This window comes from Amblyraja radiata, chromosome 5, assembly GCF_010909765.2.
Source record: "Amblyraja radiata isolate CabotCenter1 chromosome 5, sAmbRad1.1.pri, whole genome shotgun sequence".
Taxonomy (NCBI): domain Eukaryota; kingdom Metazoa; phylum Chordata; class Chondrichthyes; order Rajiformes; family Rajidae; genus Amblyraja; species Amblyraja radiata.
In genome coordinates this window covers 74,365,487-74,388,755 of record NC_045960.1, presented here as the reverse complement: position 1 = coordinate 74,388,755, position 23,269 = coordinate 74,365,487, and the positions used below count along the sequence as shown (strand labels likewise).

Sequence of the window (23,269 nt, the reverse complement as noted above, 5' to 3'; positions counted from 1 at the left end):
ATATTTTCTCCATAACCCTATTAATTATTTTGCACCTTCGTTACTACTATGCTGCCAAATGATCTGTTCTATGCATATCATCCCTCTTACTGTTTTAATTCCCCCCCGGTGGCCATAGCTTATTTCCTAATTTCCTAATTTCATATTTAATGATCCTGATACATTTCTTAAATTCTCTGCCTTGTGAGGAAACTCATTACACATTAGTTGCAATGGGCTCTTTTCCTCTTCTGTTACATCTCTAGCTATATTATATCCTATGCTTCCGAACACCTGAAACAGAATTTTAAATCCTTCCTTTTGATCCCTAAATTTACCAAGCTCGCTCCTCGACAATGGCTAATGGTTCAATGCGATCGCAGCCTTGCAACTCGTTACTCCTTTGCTCCACCAATCCTACTCTCTTTTTCAAATTCTTCTGCTATCTCCCACAAGTCCACACCCTTTCAACCTTATAACTTCCTCAATCCCCAGTCACTCAAGAATCAGAGTACTCCAGGGAACAATCATGCACATCCAAACACAATCAAACACACTTCTGCACTCATTTAATCCTCAATCATAACATCCAAAAATGATCTTCTGACACGTATGTAACACAATCCATGAAAAGGATAACACGCTACCCATCACTATCAGGCACAACCACACTCCTAAATAAACCACAAACATTATTTTATCATAAATCACGCACTCTAAGAAATCTTCCTCGTGGCACAATCAATCAGCGGGAATACTCTTCCCCCGACGCAGCGATCGAAAGAGTACAACCTCTGATCGAACCACCCCGATTCAGATTCTCACAATACGATCTTAAACAAATACAAATATTTAACTCAAACACACTCTTACTTCAAGTTTCTAAATCCGTAAACGTGTGCATAAGCAGCATCACAAATGACGTTCTGCGGACTTAACACAATCTGAATCTTAACCGTTAATTCTTAATATACTCTAAGTTTATTTGCATACATAGAATATTTACAAAATCCAGATCCTATGACAATACGAAAAGCTAGATTTTTACAATTTACAAAATCATTTAAAGCACTAGCGCAAAGTTCAGGAACACTAAATCGCGATACTGCATCACGCTGTTATCACCCTCTGATACTGAAGATTTTCCCTTTCCTAGTTTACTCTTTGCTGAGGGGTATTATTCCGTAAATGACTACTTTTCCTCCCGAATGTTACTATCCCTCTGCTAAGACTGGACTTCTTTAGGGGGACCTCTATCCCTTCTCTCTAAATTCGACAGAATTAGGGGTACCCTTCGCTATTCGGATTACTTTTCATCAAGTAAACAGGTTCCCGTCTCTCAGGTACTCTTCGCTATCAGGTACTAATCAATAATCGACCAGAGGGTTACTATTCACTGTTGATCAGCCGCTATTCGGAATCAATCACGGATGTGCACCAACTCCGAAGTTCTATATACAGGAATTCGAATTCCACCTTACTGGCAGAACTTCAATATGAAATTCAGTATTTGAAAATTTGGCTTTGCAAATATAGACTCAAACTCGAACTCCTAAGTTTAGTGCGTATCTCTTCTACTACGTGTGGGCTCTCGAATCAAACTAAAATTGCCCAGTTGAATTCTTGAACAGACTGGAGTATTCTGGCCAATCTATACTCTGTCCATCCAAGCCCAGTACATTCTCGAGGTTCTTCGTCCGTCATTTCAGGGAGAGACTCTGATACCTTCACACAGACACTCCTCTCTACTGGGCACCGAGGATCCAGCACCTAGCCGCTTCGGTGTCCATTTTCAGAGCGCACCTTTTCAATTTGCGCTCCCAGCAAAGATCGGATTGAAGGCGAGACCTGTATTTTAATACCCCACCAATTTGGATACCAAGTCTAACCCTGGGCCACCCCTCGCCCTATGAAGCACATTTGATTCTCGTTAAAGCAGCTGCAGTCTGCTAACTACGACCAAAGCTTTGGGCCTCTAACTCAGGAAAGGGACTCTAACCCAACCCCAGCAGGGCCACTAACCCCACCCTGGTTTTATTGGCTCCTAACCCAAATGCGTGCTAACCACTCCCCCGTGTTTGCTAGACTCTGTTCTATTGATCTCGATTAGACGCTTTCCCAATGATCGATCCGCTCCGACTAACAAAGTGCCGAAAATCAATGCGAAAACCGCATCGTGGGCCCGATTTCTGCACTCCCGATCAAATCAGCTTAACACCCTTGATCGCAAACTTGTGTTTGGGCGTCTTTTGAGATCCCGTTCGAGCCCCCAATATAAATTGCTCTTTGCGAAGCTTCCCCCCAGTCTAGTTTCAGTAAAAACACTGAATCAAGCACGTGAAACAACTAATCTTTATTTTGACAAAAGCACATTACAGTTCAACTACTGTACCTATCCCACCGCGGGTTCGATCCTCATATCTGCTTGCTCAAGCCCTCTAGGCCTCGCTCAGACAGAGACACTCCAGAAAGTCACGCAGTCCCAATCGCTCTCCCAGAAGATCAACGCTGGACCTCGTGATAATGGACAGGGACCTCAAGGGGCCGAACCACATGAGGGTGGTCTTTTAATAACCCAATTACAGATATCAATTAGCTCTATACATAACAGACATTTCCCTAACCCAATAATACAACAGTTCAATACATTGTATTCAAACCGGACTTCGTAAGGAAGACAACGTAGAAACATTTACCCTGAACTGCAGGAAACCCAGACGAGGCTCAATACCTCATCCAATCAACACTCGGCAAAGTAGAACTCTGCAACATTTACAACTATTTACAAGGTGTATGTCTGGTTTGAAGCCATCCAATCCATTCTATGCGTTTTGTACCTAATTGACAGGATCTGCAAATGTTCTCATTCTTTGCTTGCAAATTGTATCTAAGCTCTAGACACACTGGCACCACTCTGCAGCTTGTCCCAGCTCTGCAGAAAGCAATTCCAAATTGACCAAATCTCCCAGCAGCCATGAAGCTTTTACCCCATTTTGAAGCCCTAGCCTCTCCAATTTGGTCAGGATTAACACTGCCACTGCAAGTTCAAATTATTTTTCTCAAACTGGATTTTGTAAAGTTCAAAATGTGAATAACTTGTAAAATATACCATCAATCTGAAGAAAACTTGATACACCACACCACAGGACAATGGCGAGTAAGTTGGTCCAAAATTGTAGCGCTATTGTGTACCGTTTTGGCGTATTTCAGGGCATGACTGACATGCAAACATGCAGACTCACAAACAAACAAGATGAGAGTTTTAGTTATATCTATATTACTAAAAGTAAGATCTTGACCGCTTTTGACTCACTGCGATGTGATTTCCGAGATAATGCCGCCACTTACGGCTGTCATTTTTGGTCACCTCGCTCAGAGCCCCCCCTCCGCTGGACTGGACCGGAGGATTTTTCCCATCGATGAAAAATCAGAGAGATATTAATGTTTTTTAAACAATCGCCATTCTCTCTGCTCCCCCTGCTGGTGGGAGGGGGGAGGGACTATAAAACCTGGAAGTGGTGTGCCTCACCCAGTCTCTGCAAGATGGAGGAAGCGAGAGGGTCACGTCTCTCTGAACTCTGAATTACGCTGAACACATGTCTACTCAACTGTGAGTGCCATTAATGTGGTTTGAAAATGAAAATATGGTTGGTTTGAAGTAAAAAGGCACTGCAAATGGTTGTTTGGGGGTTTTGGGTTGAAGTAAAAAGGCACTGCAAATGGTTGTTTGGGGGTTTTGGGTTGAAGTAAAAAGGCACTGCAAATGGTTTGTGGGGTTTTGGGTTGAAGTGAAAAGGCACTGCAAATGGTTGTTTGGGGGGTTTGGGTTGAAGTGAAAAGGCACTGCAAAGGGTTTGGGGGTTTTGGATTGAAGTGAAAAGGCACTGCAAAGGGTTGTTTGGGGGTTTTGAGTTGAAGTGAAAAGGCACTGCAGATGGTTGATTGGGGGTTTGTGTTGAAGTGAAAAGGCACTGCAGATAGTTGCTTGGGGGTTTGGGGTTGAAGTGAAAAGGCATTGCAAATGGTTGTCTAAATTTGACAACTTCCTGTTTGCACTATATTGATTTTAGATAAAACGCTACCACTTATGGCTGTGATTTTTGGCCATCTTACTCAGTCCCCCTCCGCTCATCAGGTGCAGAGGATTCTTCCCATCAATTAAAAATAAAAGTGTTATTAGTGTTTAAAAAAATGTTGAGAATTTCTCTCCTGTCAATCGCGCCATGAAGGCCACACCTTTTCTGGTGGGAGGGGGAGGGATTGTAAAACCCGGAAGTGTGGGTGTGGCTCAGTCTCTGCATGATGGGGGAGGGAGAGGTCATGACTCTGTCTGAGCTGTGAATCAACTCAACACACTGAATGTCTACTGAACTGTGAGTGTGGTGTTTTGTGTGGTTTTATGGTGGTTTCACCCTGCTTGAAAAGGTATGAAACTGCATTTGAATGTGGTGGCCTTGCACCCTGCATGAAATGGTATGAAACTGCATTTGAATTTGGTGGCCTTGCACCCTCCTTGAAATGGTATGAAACTGCACTTGAATTTGGTGGCCTTGCACCCTGCTTGAAGTGGTATGAAACTGCACTTGAATTTGGTGGCCTTGCACTCTGCTTGAAGTGGTTGGAAACTGCACTTGAATTTGGTGGCCTTGCACCCTGCTTGAAGTGGTAGGAAACTGAACCTGAATTTGGTGGCCTTGCACCCTGCTTGAAGTGGTATGAAACTGCACTTGAATTTTATGACCTTGCACCCTGCTCGAAGAGGTAAAAAACTGCACTTGAATTTGGTGGCCTTGCACCCTGCTTGAAATGGTAGGAAAATTGATTTGAATTTGGTGGCCTTGCACTCTGCTTGAAATGGAATTTCAAGGAATAAGCCGTGAGTCAACTGCCAGCCCACCAGCCGTGAGTGAGCTGCCAGCACATCAGGCTTGAGGGACTGAGCTGCCACCCCAAGAATCCATTTGGCCCACAATGTCCATGGAGACCAGTAGTCCCTGCAGCCAACAACACCCATACCAGCGCTCCAGAAAGCCCCCCCCACTGGCCACCAATATTGGAATTGGTGGAGAGGTGGAATATTGCGTCGGGGGACCAGCCCTCCCGTGTGAACATGGGACCCAACGGGTCCGACTTAGTCTAGTATATAGATATAGATAGATTGCCTTAAAATATATTTGAGTGGCGATGGAGTGGGAGAGGAGTTACTGGCAAATTTCAAGGAATGTTTCATGCAGCCTCATGTACAAGAAGAGAAAGGAATAAAGTGGTTTGAGCGAAAGCAGTAGAATGTCAGCAATATTATGTAGCTAAGGAGGGGAAAAAACAATGACTGAATTATAGAGCTTAAAAAGAATATAGAGCGAAAGTAGTCAGGGATGGGATAAATGGAGGAATAACTGAAAACAGTTGGAATGCTTTCAGAATAGTTCTATTCTTCAATTCTACCATCTAATTTTTCTTCACATGTTTTGGCTATCTTCCCTTCCTGGCTGCACCTTCCAATCTTCCAAACATATTTGATTTGGGCTTTCAATGTTGGCAGTGCTTAATCCATCGGCCTTTTGTACCGTTGGTACCAAAGGATGCCAGTTGATCATGCCAAATCTTGCTGGAAACATTTTTGTTGCACATTGTCGTCAATGTGTAAATCAGGGGATTTGCAGAAGCTAGTTCTTTGGTTTCTGTACATTTCTCAAAAATGCATTGTTATTCTTAGTCTTTCTGACTTAAAACAACATGTTGGATTTGCATGTTAATTGACTCACAGTTTAACTCACTGAAGGCAAATCCGATATTTGTGTATGTACTGATTAATGAAGTGATGGTTGTGATACAGTGCCAATCAACCTGTTCGATCCAAAAGAATGAAGTCATTTTCTTTTTTCCCTGCTTATTTTCTTTGCCATTTTAATGCCTCTCTTCCTACAATCTTTGTATTCCCTATTCCATTTCTATACAGAATATGACTTGAATTTGACTCCTTAGTTATTCTGCTTCTATTTCTATCCCTTAACCAATCCCTCATTGGTTGGGAAGATACTCCTCTGATCATGCCTTTCATTGAGCACCCAGATATTGTGGTGCCCGTGCCCTGTGATCAGTAGTTTCCACCTCAGTAGCTCAGCATGATCCAGTCATGATGCAAAATGCTTAGACATGCAGGATGCAGGCTGAATTAGAATAAACTCGGCATGCTGCAGTTCAGCAAGATCCAGCCATGAATTGTTCAAAGATTGCTCGAACAGAATCTATTCCACACTACCACCAAGTGGACAGAACTTGTAACGTTTTTAAGGAACTTTTTGTAAAAAGAGTAATGGGAAGTATTGTGCCACATAGTGGATTATCTGTGCCTCTAGAATTGAGCAATTCTGTAACTGGCACAAGCCACTTCAATTTTAAAATTGATCAGAGCTGCCTTCAGATATTGCAGGTCATATAATTAGCATGGAATCTGGCCCTTCAGCCACATGTTAAATCTAATTTAAAAAATGTAAACAGAAATTCTAATGATTTGTTAGTGATCATTATAGTGACAACCTGTCCACATATATTCATGGAGAGTTAAGTTTATTTACATTTAGAAATCTTCATTACTGGAAAAAAATTCTTAAACAGATTATACAATCTCTGATTGCATGAAAAAAAATCTTTCAAGAGCTTAGATGAGAAAGAAGATGAGAGTACAGTAAAGCTTTTGGTTAAAACTTAAAATGAAACATTGAGATGTACAGCACTGGGACAGACCCTTCAGGATGTCTGTGCCAAACACAATGCCAAGTTAATCTAATATCCTCTGCCCACATGTGATCCCTATCCCTCCATTCCCTGCATATTTATGTGCCTATCTAAAAACTTCTGAAATGCTACTATTCTATATACTTCCACCACCATCGCAAGCAGTGTAATCCAGGCACCCACCACACTCTGATTTTTTTTTTTTTTAAACTGCCCTGCACTTCTCACTTAAACTTTAGAGAACATAATTTCAAGAGCTACCATTCTAGCAATGTATACTGTTGTATTGCAATTATACAGCAGCTTAATTTGTGTTTTTGCAACTCTACACAATGCATAGTAACAAAGGACTTCTAATGAAGTAGGATTAGATACTTTTGCTCCCGAGGCTGTTATCTCAGTATTGAAGAAGGGGCCTAACCTAAAACATCACCTATCCATGTCCTCCAGAGATACTGCCTGACCTGCAGTTACTCCATCGGTTTGTGCTTTACTCAAAATACCAGCATCTGCATTTCATTGTATCTCCATCTTAATATTAATGGTCTTCTGTTATTCCTCGGTAAATCTTGAGCAGTGCGTAGGAGATCAAAAGATCTAAATGGTCATCTTGAGGCTGAATGATCCGAATTTTTTAGCTCAAAATAATGTTTAAAGCTATGATATAAGTTAGGAGTAAAAATTGTTGTTGTTAGTTGAAATTAATTCATTACAATTGTGATAAAATAATCCTGAAGGAACCCTATAGTCAGTTGTAAGTTGTGCTGTATTTCTGGGAAAAAACCCATATCAAATGTATAGCTGCAGTTTAGTTTGCCATTAAACAATGTTAATTATTGTGTAATGTTACCCAACAGTACACATTAAAAGGAAACCACGTCGTCGTTCAAAATGGGGTCGCGGTATTATTAGAAAGCCAAAAAAAGTGATCCACCTCAAGAAAGAAGATGATGATGTTAAAAATGGTGAACGTGATGGTGACCAAGGTGAAGAAAGTGAGCTAGCAGAGAATGGAGAACTGGAAGTTAGTACAGATTATCACGAGAATGGAGATCTCTCTTTGACCAATGATGAATCATCATGTGACATCATGGATGTTGGCCGGGTGGGAAATAAACTGGAAAATGGTGCAGTGGGGAAAAGGATTGGTAATCTTAAATCCACGATAAAAGATGAGTCTGCAAGCTATCAACTAGATGGGAATAATGTGTTTTCTGTAAGGAAAGCAAATGCTGCCCCAGGAGAACAGTGTGTACCTAATGATGGATGCACTCGTGGTAAGGGGCCAGTACCAACAGAGTGCGCATGGAGTGATGAATCTATGGCAAGTGCTGAAAGTGAACCTGTTCAAGAATGTTTAGTCCAAAGGACATGCGCAGCTGTTAATTGTGCACCTGGTACTGATTTGTCTGATGCACACCATGAACCAGGAAAGGACCATGAACCTACCAAGGAGTTAATGACCCAGCTTGTGCCAAACTCAAAGTTATCCATAGGGGAAAAAGACAAAAAACAAATGGTTGGAGATGGCGCACAAACTGTCATTGGTGCAACACAGGCAGCCATTGCAACAAAGTGTTCTCAGAGTGAAGATGTTGATCTTAAAGCACTAGGACCTGAAAAAGATGGTAATTTTATTTATTTACTTGTTGGTGCTTTTTATGTAGTGCACATTGGAATGAGTAAAATCACTGTAATATATCATTTTGTAAGTTCACTTTTACAATTGTCACTGGTAAAATATATCTATACTCTATATTTTCTACTTGAGATTAAGTTGGTATAAAGTTGTCAGCACATTATACCGTACTATCCATTAACATAAAGTGATTAATCAAAAAAAATGGGATGATGGATGGCAACCTGACTTGGTACAATTTCTTTTTTGTGATCCAAATTTAAACTGACAGTCAAGAAAGTTTATTCATTACAACAGTGCTTGATGAGTGGGTGTCACTAAATATTCGCTCTTATATGTTAGAACTGGAAAAGTCATGGTACGAGGGGTTTTTAAGGTCGGAACAAAAGCAAAAAGCAAAACATTTGTGCAACCTTGGATAGGAATAAAAGAACTTTAAATTATGAATTAAACACAATATTCATGATCAGAGAGTGCTAAGAGGAGAAATGGGGGGGGGGGGGGGGAGTTCCATTCGTCAGCACTGAATGTCTGAGAAATACATAATTTGACTGCTTCAACATTGGGGGGAAAAGGAAATTAATTGATATCAGCTCAAATAATTAAATTAATTATTGTAAAGCTTCATGATACAGTGCTGAAAGCATTATTATTAGAGCTATTACTAAAATCAGATTTTAAATTTGCAGATTTTTTTGTTTGTGATTTGTTCTGCAAAGTGAGTTGAGGATCAAGTTACTTCTTAGCGCTTAGCAATTTATTTTAACTTAACTGTTCAATATACAAAGAATTTCCTATTTTGTTCACTTATGATCTTTGTAATTGCCCTGTTCATTAATGCAAAAATAGCAGTGTATTTGTTATCTCTGGATCAATCCCCTCCTGCTTTGGATTAAAATGAAAACTTCTTTCCCTACTGCTAACATGCACAGGTCAATCTGCTCTACTTAAGATGCAAGACATGCATTGACAGATTTCTTCTTTTTAATAAGAATAAAAAATGGGAAACTCCTCTGATCTTACGAAATACAAATGTTGACAGGCCAATTCTTAATATTGCTAGAATTTGGACATGAGAAATTATAGATTCCTTCGGGCATACCAAACTATTTAATCAGAGCTATCATTTTACCCGATTAGTTCTCCTCAGGGCATAAGTTTGTTATGGCCACAGTGATGATCTGAATTATTGCTTTGTTAATCTCGCCCAGAGAACATCATTTGCAATTTCATGCATATTGTGCTACTGCTACAATTGGATCACACTGAGGGAAATTTTCATTTGACCAGCAAAATGTCAGATCTCTTATTGGAGTCATATAATATATACCTGATTCTCCATGGCTATGTTTGCAGTGGACACGAGGCAAGGGTGGGAGAAGGTGGTCAAAGTAGGTGGCTGGTTTGCATAAAAATTAACTCGTGCCTGTTCAAAATGTAAATAAATAGGTGCTGAGGCTAACTTGTTCAGCACTGCCTGGATTGTAGGAATGGCAGTTGAAGCAGTGAGAAGATTGCACTGGGACACTGATATCGATGGAGTACTTAGTATTTCAATGGAGTTGCTGCCAAATTGATGGTTGTCAAATTAAACCAAAGACATACAGGTTTGTAGGTTAATTGGATTGGTAAATGTAAAATTGTCCCTAGTGGGTGTAGGATAGTGTTTATGTGCGGGGATCGCTGGTCGGCGTGGACCCGGTGGGCCGAAGGTCCTGTTTCCGCACTGTATCTCTGAACTAAACTAAATGGGCTTAGGTAGGCACCTGCTAACCTTACAAGTAAGTCTCTAAATGCCAGTAGTTTCAGGAATAACAGCTGGTAGAATTTTGGAAGAACCACCTTATTGATTCCTCTTGCGATATCTAGTTAAAGTATTCAACTCAGTTTGCATGCCATTTTGAATGGCAAGTTCATCAACCTGGGTATGGGATGCTCTTTGTTTATGATTCAAAGAATAAACCACAATCTGGTTGAGATAATTAGCAACAACAATTCAATGGCCAGAGATTTCTCTTTGCAAATCTGTTTATAGATCAAGACCCCATTCAGTTTGTGAATGTTGCAATCAGGAGTCAAAAGACTGTGTTTTAGGTCTTTGGAGAAGTGGATTGATCCTTTGATCTAGGGATAATGAGTTGCATCTTCATTATTTTACAGATTGGATGTGGACGTCAGCCAAATTTTGAACAATAAAAGCAATTTGTCAATGTAGTTCACACAGGCACTGTTGTGTTTGAAGACGAGTATTGTTAAACTGTCGTTAATGAGTACCATTTGTTCAGCAGGTCATATTGATGCATATCTTGTGCAATATTTCTACCTAGTTTTTTTTTTATAGTGCAGTAATAATGGTGAGCTTGTTATTTTCCCAGCAAATTCTGCCACAATAAAAAAAAGTGATGTTAAAAGGGTAAGAATATATGCCAACATGGCATGTTAATTTCTGTGAGAAAAATAGCAAGCCTAACAGATCATTTATGAAATTGCAATGCCTTTGTTTCTTGAGACTTTTGAGAAATTATGCCACTTAATGTACAGCAGCTAAGTAACGCTAGAACATCTTTCTTTGGTTGTAAGGTGCTTGCCAATATACTGAGTTAATGAATGATGCTATGGAAATATAAATCTTTTATTATTCATTACACATCCAAAGCTTTTGAAAATGTATTAAAATGCTGTGGTTGGTTGTGACTACCTTTCGCAAATGACAATCAGGCCAAGTGAGTTGTGTAAAAATAAATTCCAGAATATAAGAATGTGTACATATTATGGCCTCTTTGTAAAAAGAGTGACAAATTTTAAAATGTGCCTTGTGAAAATGAAGGTACAGAATTATACGTTAGTTTCTCTCTGGTTATTGTGAATGAATGAATTTTACTGAAAACCTCCTTTAGTTTTGGGCAGGATGGAACCCAGTCATCCAGAACAAGGGGAACAGACGACCATTGTCCACGTGGAGCAGGACGTTCCAGAACCCATCCCTCCAGTGATTGTGGATCAAGCACGATTGAAGGTAAAAGGCAGAAGGACACCTCAAAAGCAAAACCATGCAGATGCTGCAAATCTAAAAGTCACAGATAATAGCACTTTGTTTGCTGTCTTTGCAAAAACAATTAAAGGGCTTAATGGTAAAATAAATTGAAAGAAGGATATTAATGAATGTTTCCTATTATTATGGGCAGCCCTTGCATCGATACCTATAGACATTGGAATGATACTCATCAATGATATTTCTTGGTGTGTATTTACACACAGATTTATATTTATGCATATCATATATATGTATATATTTGATATGTATAAATGTGGAAAGATATGCGTAAATAAGAAGGGGTTTATAATGTTTGTTTGCTCCTTCCAATCTGTATATTAGTTTCAGCTGAGATGCAAGTTAAATGGGTAAATAATTTATTTCAGGATAAGCCTTTCCTGATTTTCTGTTGGATTTGAAGTGATGGGCTTGGGTATCGATGAACTGCTATGTGGCAATGTCATTTGTGGTTTGCAGGAAATCCAGATAGCTTAACAATGCGGCACAGGGTTGCAGGTAGCTACTCCCTCACAGCGCCAGAGACCCAGCTTTGATTCTGACCTCAGGTGCTGTCTGTATGGAGTTTGCACATTCTCCCTGTGACTGCATGCATTTCCCACGGATGCTCTGGTTTCCTCCCACATCCCAAAGACCTGTGGGTTTGAAGATGAATTGACCTCTATATTGCACCTCGTATGCAGGGAGTGGATGCGCAAGTGGGATAACATAGAACTAGTGCGAACGGGTGATCGATGGTTGGCGTGGACTCGGGGCTAGTGCTGTATCTCTAAACAAAACTAAAATAATTTCCATCTTTTGCAGCATATTCTCCAGTTGGCCACTAAGATTAGCAATAACTTCATGGTTGATCAACTTGAAAAGCTTTATTCTTTGCTTAGTCAATGCATCTATCATCATCGCAAGGAGTATGACAAAACTCATTTAATTGAGGTAAGCTTTGACTTAAAACTCAATCTCATGTTTACTCAGTGGGAAATAATTCACATTTAAGACAACAGTAAAATATTTTATCTTGTTAGAAACACAATGCTGGTTTTATTCAGCTGCTGAGGCAGCATCTGAAAAAAGCACGTGTTTTCTCGACGATTCAACATCATTTCACAAATGCTGCCTGGCATGCATAGTGTTTCCAATATCCAGTGTTTTAATATATTTTAAGATTAATAATTACCTAATGTTTCTTTATTTTTCAAACCTAATAAACCTAATTACATGTTGACATAAAAATCTCCATTATACTAAAGATTTATACTTTCATATTATTTATATTAAATAATATTTTCTTAAATGTAAAAAATGTCTCTAACTGTCTAAACTTTGATACTTTAATTTCATATACTTGTTTGCGTGTTTAGTTGAACTGTTATTTTTCTCTTGGGTTTTAATTGGGAATAATTTAGGGTAATTAATTGTTCAGGCAGTTCATTAGAGGGAAGATGGCCATTGCATTTCAAAAGTATCAAGTTTATGAGATCAATTTTCTTTTCTGGTTGTGTTTCTGGGCACACTTATGAATACAATTCAATTCAGTGACTCATAAAATAATATTATTGTCATTATGTTGTAATGTACTATTTGAAGATGGCCTGTCAGCCATTATGTGCAATGTTAATAACATCTCCGAAAAATAAATACCATAACTTTAATGGAAAAATTTGGAATACCAAAAATTGTTCCATTGCCTATCAGGAAATATCTATTACAATTTCTTAAAGACTTGGTTGATTACTTTGCATGTGATAATTAAATTTATTAATATTCTGTTAATACTCCCATTTTTATAATGGTCATTAATATTGTCATGTAGAGGTAAACAATGTTTAGAATAATTTAGCTGGTTAAGGAAAGTAAACATTCAAGAGTATTGGGTTGGATAACTATCTATCTACTTATTAAAAGTGTATGCATGTGTGTCTTTTCCGTATTTGTTTTTCTACCTTCATCAAAATGCTATGCGCTCGTGCTAACATTTTTACATATTCTGACATTTTGACCCTCCATGCATTAATCAGGTTCACTTAAGATTCACACACAGATAGATACATTCCAGACAGATATATTTATAACAGAAGTCGGTGGTCATCTTGATCATGTTGTTTTGCGTAACAGTAGGAATATAATAGAGTTGTGAGATGTACAGGCTGTTTGACATTTGATTGTTTGATTAGTTCATAACAAAGACTTAGTTATCAAAGCAGTTTGTTTTTGTGTATAGAATCCAGAGATTAACAGAAAACGCTGGTGGGTGTTGTATACAGGCCACCTAACAGTAGTAGTGAAGTTGGAGATGGTATCAAACAGGAAATTAGAAATGCGTGCGACAAAGGCAAAACAGTTATAATGGGTGACTTCAATCTACATATAGATTGGGTGAATCAAATTGGCAGGGGTGCTGAGGAAGAGGATTTCTTGGAATGTATGCGGGATAGTTATCTAAATCAACATGTAGAGGAACCAACGAGAGAGCAGGCTATTTTAGACTGGGTATTGAGTAATGAGGAAGGGTTAGTTAGCAGTCTTGTTGTACGTGCCCCCTTGGGCAAGAGTGACCATAATATGGTTGAATTCTTCATTAGGATGGAGAGTGACATTGTTAATTCAGAAACAATGGTTCTGAACTTAAAGAAAGGTAACTTTGACGGTATGAGACGTGAATTGGCCAAGATTGACTGGCAATTAATTCTAAAAGGGTTGACGGTGGATATGCAATGGAAGACATTTAAAGACTGCATGGATGAACTACAAAAATTGTTCATCCCAGTTTGGCAAAAGAATAAATCAGGGAAGGTAGTGCATCCGTGGATAACAAGGGAAATCAGGGATAGTATCAAAGCGAAGGATGATGCGTACAAATTAGCCAGAAAAAGCAGCATACCAGAGGGCTGGGAGAAATTCAGAGACCAGCAGAGGAGGACAAAGGGCTTAATTAGGAAAGGAAAAATAGATTATGAAAGAAAACTGGCAGGGAACATAAAAACTGACTGCAAAAGTTTTTATAGATATGTGAAAAGAAAGAGATTAGTTAAAACAAATGTAGGTCCCTTGCAGTCAGAAACGGGTGAGTTGATCATGGGGAACAAGGATATGGCGGACCAATTGAATAACTACTTTGGTTCCGTCTTCACTAAGGAAGACATAAATAATCTGCCGGAAATAGCAGGGGACCGCGGGTCAAAGGAGTTGGAGGAATTGAGTGAAATCCAGGTTAGTCGGGAAGTGGTGTTGGGTAAATTGAATGGATTAAAGGCCGATAAATCCCCAGGGCCAGATAGGCTGCATCCCAGAGTACTTAATGCTCCAGAAATAGTGGATGCATTAGTAATAATCTTTCAAAACTCTTTCAATTCTGGAGTAGTTCCTGAGGATTGGCGGGTAGCAAACGTAACCCCACTTTCTAAGAAGGGAGGGAGAGAGAAAACGGGGAATTACAGACCAGTTAGTCTAACATCGGTAGTGGGGAAACTGCTAGAGTCAGTTATTAAAGATGGGATAGCAGCACATTTGGAAAGTGGTGAAATTATTGGACAAAGTCAGCATGGATTTACGAAAGGTAAATCATGTCTGACGAATCTTATAGAATTTTTCGAGGATGTAACTAGTAGCGTGGATAGGGGAAAACCAGTGGATGTGGTGTATCTAGACTTCCAGAAGGCTTTCGACAAGGTCCCACATAAGAGATTAGTATACAAACTTAAAGCACATGGCATTGGGGGTTCAGTATTGATGTGGATAGAGAACTGGCTGGCAAACAGGAAGCAAAGAGTAGGAGTAAACGGGTCCTTTTCACAATGGCGGGCAGTGACTAGTGGGGTACCGCAAGGCTCAGTGCTGGGACCCCAGCTATTTACAATATATATTAACGATCTGGATGAGGGAATTGAAGGCAATATCTCCAAGTTTGCGGATGACACTAAGTTGGGGGGCAGTGTTAGCTGTGAGGAGGATGCTAGGAGACTGCAATGTGACTTGGATAGGCTGGGTGAGTGGGCAAATGTTTGGCAGATGCAGTATAATGTGGATAAATGTGAGGTTATCCATTTTGGTGGCAAAAACAGGAAAGCAGACTATTATCTAAATGGTGGCCGATTAGGAAAAGGGGAGATGCATCGAGACCTGGGTGTCATGGTACACCAGTCATTGAAAGTAGGCATGCAGGTGCAGCAGGCAGTGAAGAAAGCAAATGGTATGTTAGCTTTCATAGCAAAAGGATTTGAGTATAGGAGCAGGGAGGTTCTACTGCAGTTGTACAGGGTCTTGGTGAGACCACACCTGGAGTATTGCGTACAGTTTTGGTCTCCAAATCTGAGGAAGGACATTATTGCCATAGAGGGAGTGCAGAGAAGGTTCACCAGACTGATTTCTGGAATGTCAGGACTGTCTTATGAAGAAAGACTGGATAGACTTGGCTTATACTCTCTAGGATTTAGGAGATTGAGAGGGGATCTTATAGAAACTTACAAAATTCTTAGGGGGTTTGACAGGCTAGATGCAGGAAGATTGTTCCCGATGTTGGGGAAGTCCAGGACAAGGGGTCACAGCTTAAGGATAAGGGGGAAATCCTTTAAAACCGAGATGAGAAAAACTTTTTTCACACAGAGAGTGGTGAATCTCTGGAACTCTCTGCTACAGAGGGTAGTTGAGGCCAGTTCATTGGCTATATTTAAGAGGGAGTTAGATGTGGCCCTTGTGGCTAAGGGGATCAGAGGGTATGGAGAGAAGGCAGGTACGGTGTACTGAGTTGGATGATCAGCCATGATCATATTGAATGACGGTGCAGGCTCGAAGGGCCGAATGGCCTACTCCTGCACCTAATTTCTATGTTTCTAACAGATACTGGATTCTTACATGAAAAAGCATAACAGCAGCTTATTTTGCCCCTCTTTAAGCTCCAGGATGAGCCTCCTGATTATTGGTCTTGGGAATATAGATCATCTAATTCAGATTTTTTTATAGCACTTCTTAAACGTGGGTTTTCACACATGCCAGGGACTCAGCTGACTTAATTAAAGATGGTAGGTAATCAAGTTTTTAAACAAAACATTTCATAGAATTTTCACACAGAAGTTTTGTATTTTTCCTATAAAATATCATAAATGCTGATATCTCCCACCCTTCCAATGAATATTTTAATCCTATGTAGTGCCACCAGCAATCTGACTCAGTTAGTTCAATGGTATTCATTGGCTTGTACAGGATATGTAAGTTTTATATCTTTTCTCCTCTTGCATTTTTAGAGTAATATATGAAAGCATTTGCATTGCTATTAGATAGAGTTATGTATCTTGCAACCCAGACAAACTTTTTTCAAAGATATTGTGTTTAAAATATTGCCTATATGCTTGTTTCCTTGCAGTATAAAGTTGAACTGCACCTCTGATTCAGTTCACACACAAAAAGGGGAATGTTTCTGGTTTGTGCAATTTGTATACTGCTTGAAAAGTTAGTATTAATAACTGTTTCCCAGAAAATGGAGAAGAACCTTGTTCAATTGTCAGATCAGGTTCTATTTCCAAATGTTGATTCTCTCAGCACCATATAATTACCAAATTTATTGTAGTTTCCCTTTGTTTAGCCAATTCTACAACTCAGTGGCTCTGGATCTAATTGTTGCTGTATGGACCTGAACAAATCTCTGTGAAAAGCCTGCTAGTACTTGGCCCCAATAGCTTTGGCAAGGAATTTAAAAACATGAGCAAGAAAAATCATTGTTAGTATCGTGACAAGATAAAGCCTTCACACATAAAAAGACTTTTGCTGGTTCCAGAAATCAAGTTTTTACAAATTCTAGGGTTAATTTTATTTTTTGGATGAAAGGTATTTTCCACTTTGCCAATTCCTCAGGGAAAATATGTCACACAACGAGCCCCATCTTCATGTACATGGTGTAGACTTTAATGTACTGTGAGGATGAGGTCAAACATCCGACATTGTGAGCTTCAGATGGTGCAGCAGGGCTTCTAATGGAATTTTAGATTCACTTCTGTGCTGACTGCTGGAAATCTGAAATGGAAAACATTGAAAATACATAGCAGTTCAGGCCATGTCTTTGGAGAGTACCTGACTTATTTTTCAAATAGGCTATTTTGTTGAAATGCTCTTAATCTCTGCACAAAATCCTGCCCGACATGCTGAATATTTCCAGCATTTTCTGGTTTTATTGCTTCTACATCTGTTAGTCCAAATGTTATTTGTGCAATAAGTTGCAGAGAGTCCTTGCTGATGATGATGCACCAATGGAAACGGGGCTTCAGCGAGTGAATAAAGAAACCTGCAGGGTATCACTTTAACCAATGAGATTTAATAATTGTAGAAATACAGGGGAAGTGCAATTTAAAGTGCAATAATTCCATGTGAATTTTGGTATGAGAAAAAGAAAGTGGTTGATACTTTAATGTATTTTAAAAATGAATCTCTATCATAGTCTTTATTAACAAATAAAGTTTTTCTATATTGGAAAGAATGATTGTTTCCTTTGTAATTTGTGACTGACTTCACTATTTACTTTACTGCAGGTTTCTTTGCCTCTTTACTGCAGGTTTCTTTGCCTGATCAAGCAGTGTCCTGGCATAGCTGTTGTGGAGTTCAAAAATTGTGTACTGATAATTTGTTTTTGATTGATTTAGGAAATGGAGAATCTATTAAAGACCTTTCATACATTCCTGTGAACCTTTGAAGAGGAACAGGTTCATCACATAAACTGCTTTCAAGGAAGCAGTCTTCTGAGCCATTCAGCAACATTCAGAGCCTTGGTCTTAATCTTTTTTTTGTGAATTGGTGCTATTGTCTCAGGTACCTGGAACAGACTAGCCTACAGAACCAAACTGGACTTCATTAAGATTACAGAGTAAAACCACTTGCCATCACTGTTGCACAGTCTGGTGCTATAAAATATAAAAGTGGTTCATATTATCTTTCTCACAACATTAATTTGCCATCAGTGAATGCAATGAAACAGAACTTCTTAATTTAAGAAACTGGATGGAGTGATTCAAATATTGTATTGATTTTTTGACAACATTTAGCTTAAGGTTTGCTTTTTTATTGATGGATTTTGGAATTTTGGATATTCATTTTGTGGTGGATTAAGCCCTTAAGCTTGCGTCATGATAAATAGCTGGAGTAACTGGATGCAATTTTCATAATTTTAAAGCCACTGACCGCTGTAATAGTGTTGTCTTTATTCCTGAATTGAAGTTGGCATTTTGTTTCCTTTTCTTTCCTATCACAGAATGTGACAGAATTTTACACACAATTGCAGGTCCAGAGTTACAAAAACCCACATCCACTACAGCCTCTTCAAAATTTAAGGTGCATTTAATAAAATATGCAAAACATGATAATTTTTACAAACAAACAGTAATCTTGGACTACTGCAGCTATATTGTTGAGCTACCTCAGCTTTTTCAGTCACACAGTTTACCAGTTACCATCAGTGTTTACTGAATACTGTAATAAGTGTGTGTGTGCTACAGTTTACTTTCTAAAGCTAAGGTACTTGATTATAAGATATTTTGCAATCCTCACTCAATTTGCAAATTTTTGCTTCAAGAAACTGCAGTAATCCAAAGTGCTCTTCAAAATTCCCATCTGAGCCTTCGACTCCCAACTTGAATAACTTTCAATAAAATTACTGCTTGGGACTATCTATTTAAAATGTAGAGAAATAAAAGTTTGTAGAAATTTAATAAGACATAGGAGCTTGCATAAATTTCATTAACATATGTTTTCACAGTGATGTTTTCCTTTCCTATTTATTGAAAAAGTATAATCGCAAGAAGGTATTTTACAATCTAAATTACATTAAACTTGCAGCAATTTTTTATGGAGCAGATTTGGGAAATTATTACGAACTGTATATTTGTTGAGAAACATAGCTAAATTTTGTAGCAAGTTTCTGATAAAAAGGGTTGAATAGGTCTCAGGAACTGCTGCGTCCTTACTGTTTTTGAAATGAATGCGTTTGTTCACTATTCCATTTGCAATTTAACGTCCTGTGCCAGTAGCAGCATTGGTAGCTTTTAATAAAATCCAGAAATGTTTTTATAAGTTACCAAATTTATTAACTTTTTTCGATCTCCCCATTCCCCTTTGGCATTGTTTTTTATTTTGATTCCTTTCATTAGAATATATTTTTCGTCATTCACGTTTGCTTTATTTCATGTTTCATAATCCCATCTCCACTGAATATGAGAATGCCAGGTCATGTAGATGAACATGGGATTCATCATAATATAAGCTTGAATTCCTTTGAAAAGCAGCATTGGCAGTTGTATTTGTACATTTATTTTCTTAGTCTTTGGTGTCTTGTTTTGGTTTCCTATAAAGGTGTGTCTATTTTTGTTTGAAATGCTTAGCTTTGCAACATTAACTATGCTATATATTGAATTCTATAGTTATTGAGCATTGTGTTAAAATGACTTTCCATTTCATATTAGTATGATAATAAGTTATTTAAATGTTTTGATTTTGAACTTTTGGAATTTGGAACACTTTTACTGTAATTTGTAAGCCAACTGCTGTGAAATACTTGAATAAAGATGAGAAGCAAGAACAGTGTTGTCTTTATTTGAATCAAATAACATAGAAGAACTTTATAATCCTAAAATGACATCATATCAGCTTTTTCAATGAATCTTGACATTTATTGAGCAAATCTTGAGCAAGATTGCTTTTCACCAGTCATAGAGTTATTGAATTGTGTATCTATGCTGTCAAATCACAGAATTTCGAATATGTTGCAGGATCAGTCAGCAGAATTATGTTTTTCTTATCTGAAAGAATAAGACTGTGGTTCCTGACCTTTCTAAAAAAAATTGCACAGATTTTGTGGTCTTCTATAGATTTGCAAATACCTTTCACCTAAGATGAAGCATACAAATTAGCCAGAAAAAGCAGCCTACCAGAGGACTGGGAGAAATTCAGAGTCCAACAGAGGAGGACAAAGGGCTTAATTAGGAAAGGGATAATAGATTATGAAAGAAAACTGGCAGGGAACATAAAAACTGACTGCAAAAGTTTTTATAGATATGTGAAAAGAAAAAGATTAGTTAAAACAAATGTAGGTCCCTTGCAGTCAGAAACAGATGAATTGATCATGGGGAACTTGGACATGGCAGACCAATTGAATAACTACTTTGGTTCTGTCTTCACTAACGAAGACATAAATAATATGCCGGAAATAGCAGGGGACCGGGGGTCAAATGAGATGGAGGAACTGAGTGAAATCCAGGTTAGTCGGGAAGTGGTGCTAGGTAATTTGAATGGATTAGGGGCCGATAGATCCTCAGGGCCAAATAGGCTGAATCCCAGAGTGCTTAAGGAAGTAGCCCCAGAAATAGTGGATGCATTAGTGATAATTTTTCAAAACTCTTTAGATTCTGGAGTAGTTCCTGAGGATTGGTGGGTAGCTAATGAAACCCCACTTGTTAAAAAGGGAGGGAGAGAGAAAACGGGGAATTACAGACCAGTTAGTCTAACATCGGTAGTGGGGAAAATGCTAGAATCAGTTATTAAAGATGGGATAGCAGCACATTTGGAAAGTGGTGAAATCATTGGACAAAGTCAGCATGGATTTATGAAAGGTAAATCATGTCTGACGAATCTTATAGAATTTTTCGAGGATGTAACTAGTAGAGTGGATGTGTTATATCTGGACTTTCAGAAGGCTTTCGACAAGGTCCCACATAAGAGATTAGTATACAAACTTAAAGCACACGGTATTGGGGGTTCAGTGTTGATGTGGATAGAGAACTGGCTGGCAGACAGGAAGCAAGGAGTAAACGAGTCCTTTTCAGAATGGCAGGCAGTGACTAGTGGGGTACCGCAAGGCTCAGTGCTGCGAACCCCAGCTATTTACAATATATATTAATGATTTGGACGAGGGAATTGAATGCAACATCTCCAAGTTTGCGGATGACACGAAGCTGGGGGGCAGTGTTAGCTGTGAGGAGGATGATAGGAGGCTGCTAGGTGACTTGGATAGGTTGGGTGAGTGGGCAAATGCATGGCAGATGCAGTATAATGTGGATAAATGTGAGGTTATCCACTTTGGTGGCTAGAACAGGAAAGTAGACTATTATCTGAATGGTGGCCGATTAGGAAAAGGGAAGATGCAACGAGACCTGGGTGTCATGGTACACCAGTCATTGAAAGTAGGCATGCAGGTGCAGCAGGCAGTGAAGACAGCCAATGGTATGTTAGCATTCATAGCAAAAGGATTTGAGTATAGGACCAGGGAGGTTCTACTGCAGTTGTACAGGACCTTGGTGAGACCACACCTGGAGTATTGTGTACAGTTTGGTCTCCTAATCTGAGGAAAGGACATTATTGCCATAGAGGGAGTGCAGAGAAGGTTCACCAGACTGATTTCTGGAATGTCAGGACTGTCTTATGAAGAAAGACTGGATAGACTTGGCTTATACTCTCTAGGATTTAGGAGATTGAGAGGGGATCTTATAGAAACTTACAAAATTCTTAAGGGGTTGGACAGGCTAGATGCAGGAAGATTGTTCCCGATGTTGGGGAAGTCCAGAACAAGGGGTCACAGTTTAAGGATAAAGGGGAAATCTTTTAGGACCGAGATGAGGAAAACATTTTCCACACAGAGAGTGGTGAATCTCTGGAATTCTCTGCCACAGAAGGTAGTTGAGGCCCGTTCATTGGCTATATTTAAGAGGGAGTTAGATGTGGCTAAAGGGATCAGGGGGTATGGAGAGAAGAAAGGTACAGGATACTGAGTTGGATGATCAGCCATGATCATATTGAATGGCGGTGCGGGCTCGATGGGCCGAATGGCCTACTCCTGCACCTATTTTCTATGTTTCTAGTGTATAAAGTTTAGGTAAATGTAAACCCCAAATGATGGATGCAACAATGCTTCACTGCTTTGTGAAATCACCAATTTTGGTATGCTCATGGCTATTCTGAACAACTGGGTAGGCAGTAAAGATAATTCTTGATTTCCCTGAGGTTTAAGAATATATGGAGTAAGAGAAAGAATATACCTTGTTTGTCTGCCTTTCAATAAAATTGTAGATATTCTTAGCATCCTAATTTCTTCTGGACAATTGGATATTATTCCTAATAATATTTCAACAAACTTCAGATACATTGTTTGTTAAGATGTTACATAGTTATCCAGTAAAATTTCCAGTAAACTTGGTATGTTTCAAGGGAGTACAGGAAACAACACAGAGAGTTTCAAGTGAACACAGGAACCGGGCGCCAGTGAGTTTCAAGAAAGCCGAGGAATCCGCAACCAGTGAGCAAAATATCATTTGGATTTCTGAACAATCAACAATTACTTAAGTTTTACTGTATTCAAACTGAGCACGTGTCACTTTCGGGACTATCCTTGACCATAAAACATGGACTATCCGTTTGCCTCCATAAATGATACCTGACCCACTGTGCTTCACCAACAGCTTGTTCTTTTGCTCGACAATTCCATGAAACCAGAATATTTGGTGACATGCTGTTAGTTAAAATAAACTATTTCAAATTATAATATTGATCTTCATTGTGGAACTGACATCACATCAGATAATGTTGGACCTTATGAAACGTGTTTTTATTTGTATTGGAAAAAAACATTGACTGTTTAGAATAGATTCAATTCTAAGTGCAACTGGGCTTTCATTCTAATGGTAGATTAGCACATTATTTAAATTGCTTATAGTGTCAATATATATCAAATTCCTGCGTTTGCTCATTGTGAATTTGCTGCATAGTGCTGATATAGATCTGGCTGGAAGATGGAAGCAAAGTGTGCTTACACAAACCTAACTGCTGTATTTGGTGCGTATCCACAGGTTTTATTCTAAATTTGCATGAACGTATTCAGATATATATAGTGTATG

At 38.9% G+C, this 23,269-nt stretch overlaps 1 protein-coding gene across 4 annotated transcripts in view; it reads left to right on the top strand.

The window, feature by feature from the left end:
* Nucleotides 1-19,962, top strand: part of atad2b (ATPase family AAA domain containing 2B) — a 139,202-nt gene extending 119,240 nt beyond the window's left edge. For all 4 annotated transcript variants that reach the window (XM_033021540.1, XM_033021541.1, XM_033021543.1 and 1 more), the window contains 4 exons: nucleotides 7,575-8,345; nucleotides 11,254-11,372; nucleotides 12,213-12,341; nucleotides 18,035-19,962. In XM_033021540.1, coding sequence (XP_032877431.1) covers nucleotides 7,575-8,345; nucleotides 11,254-11,372; nucleotides 12,213-12,341; nucleotides 18,035-18,076 — 1,061 coding nt within the window. In that variant the 3' untranslated portion in view covers nucleotides 18,077-19,962. The remainder of the gene's footprint in view (nucleotides 1-7,574; nucleotides 8,346-11,253; nucleotides 11,373-12,212; nucleotides 12,342-18,034) is intronic.
* Nucleotides 19,963-23,269: the final 3,307 nt, after the last annotated feature.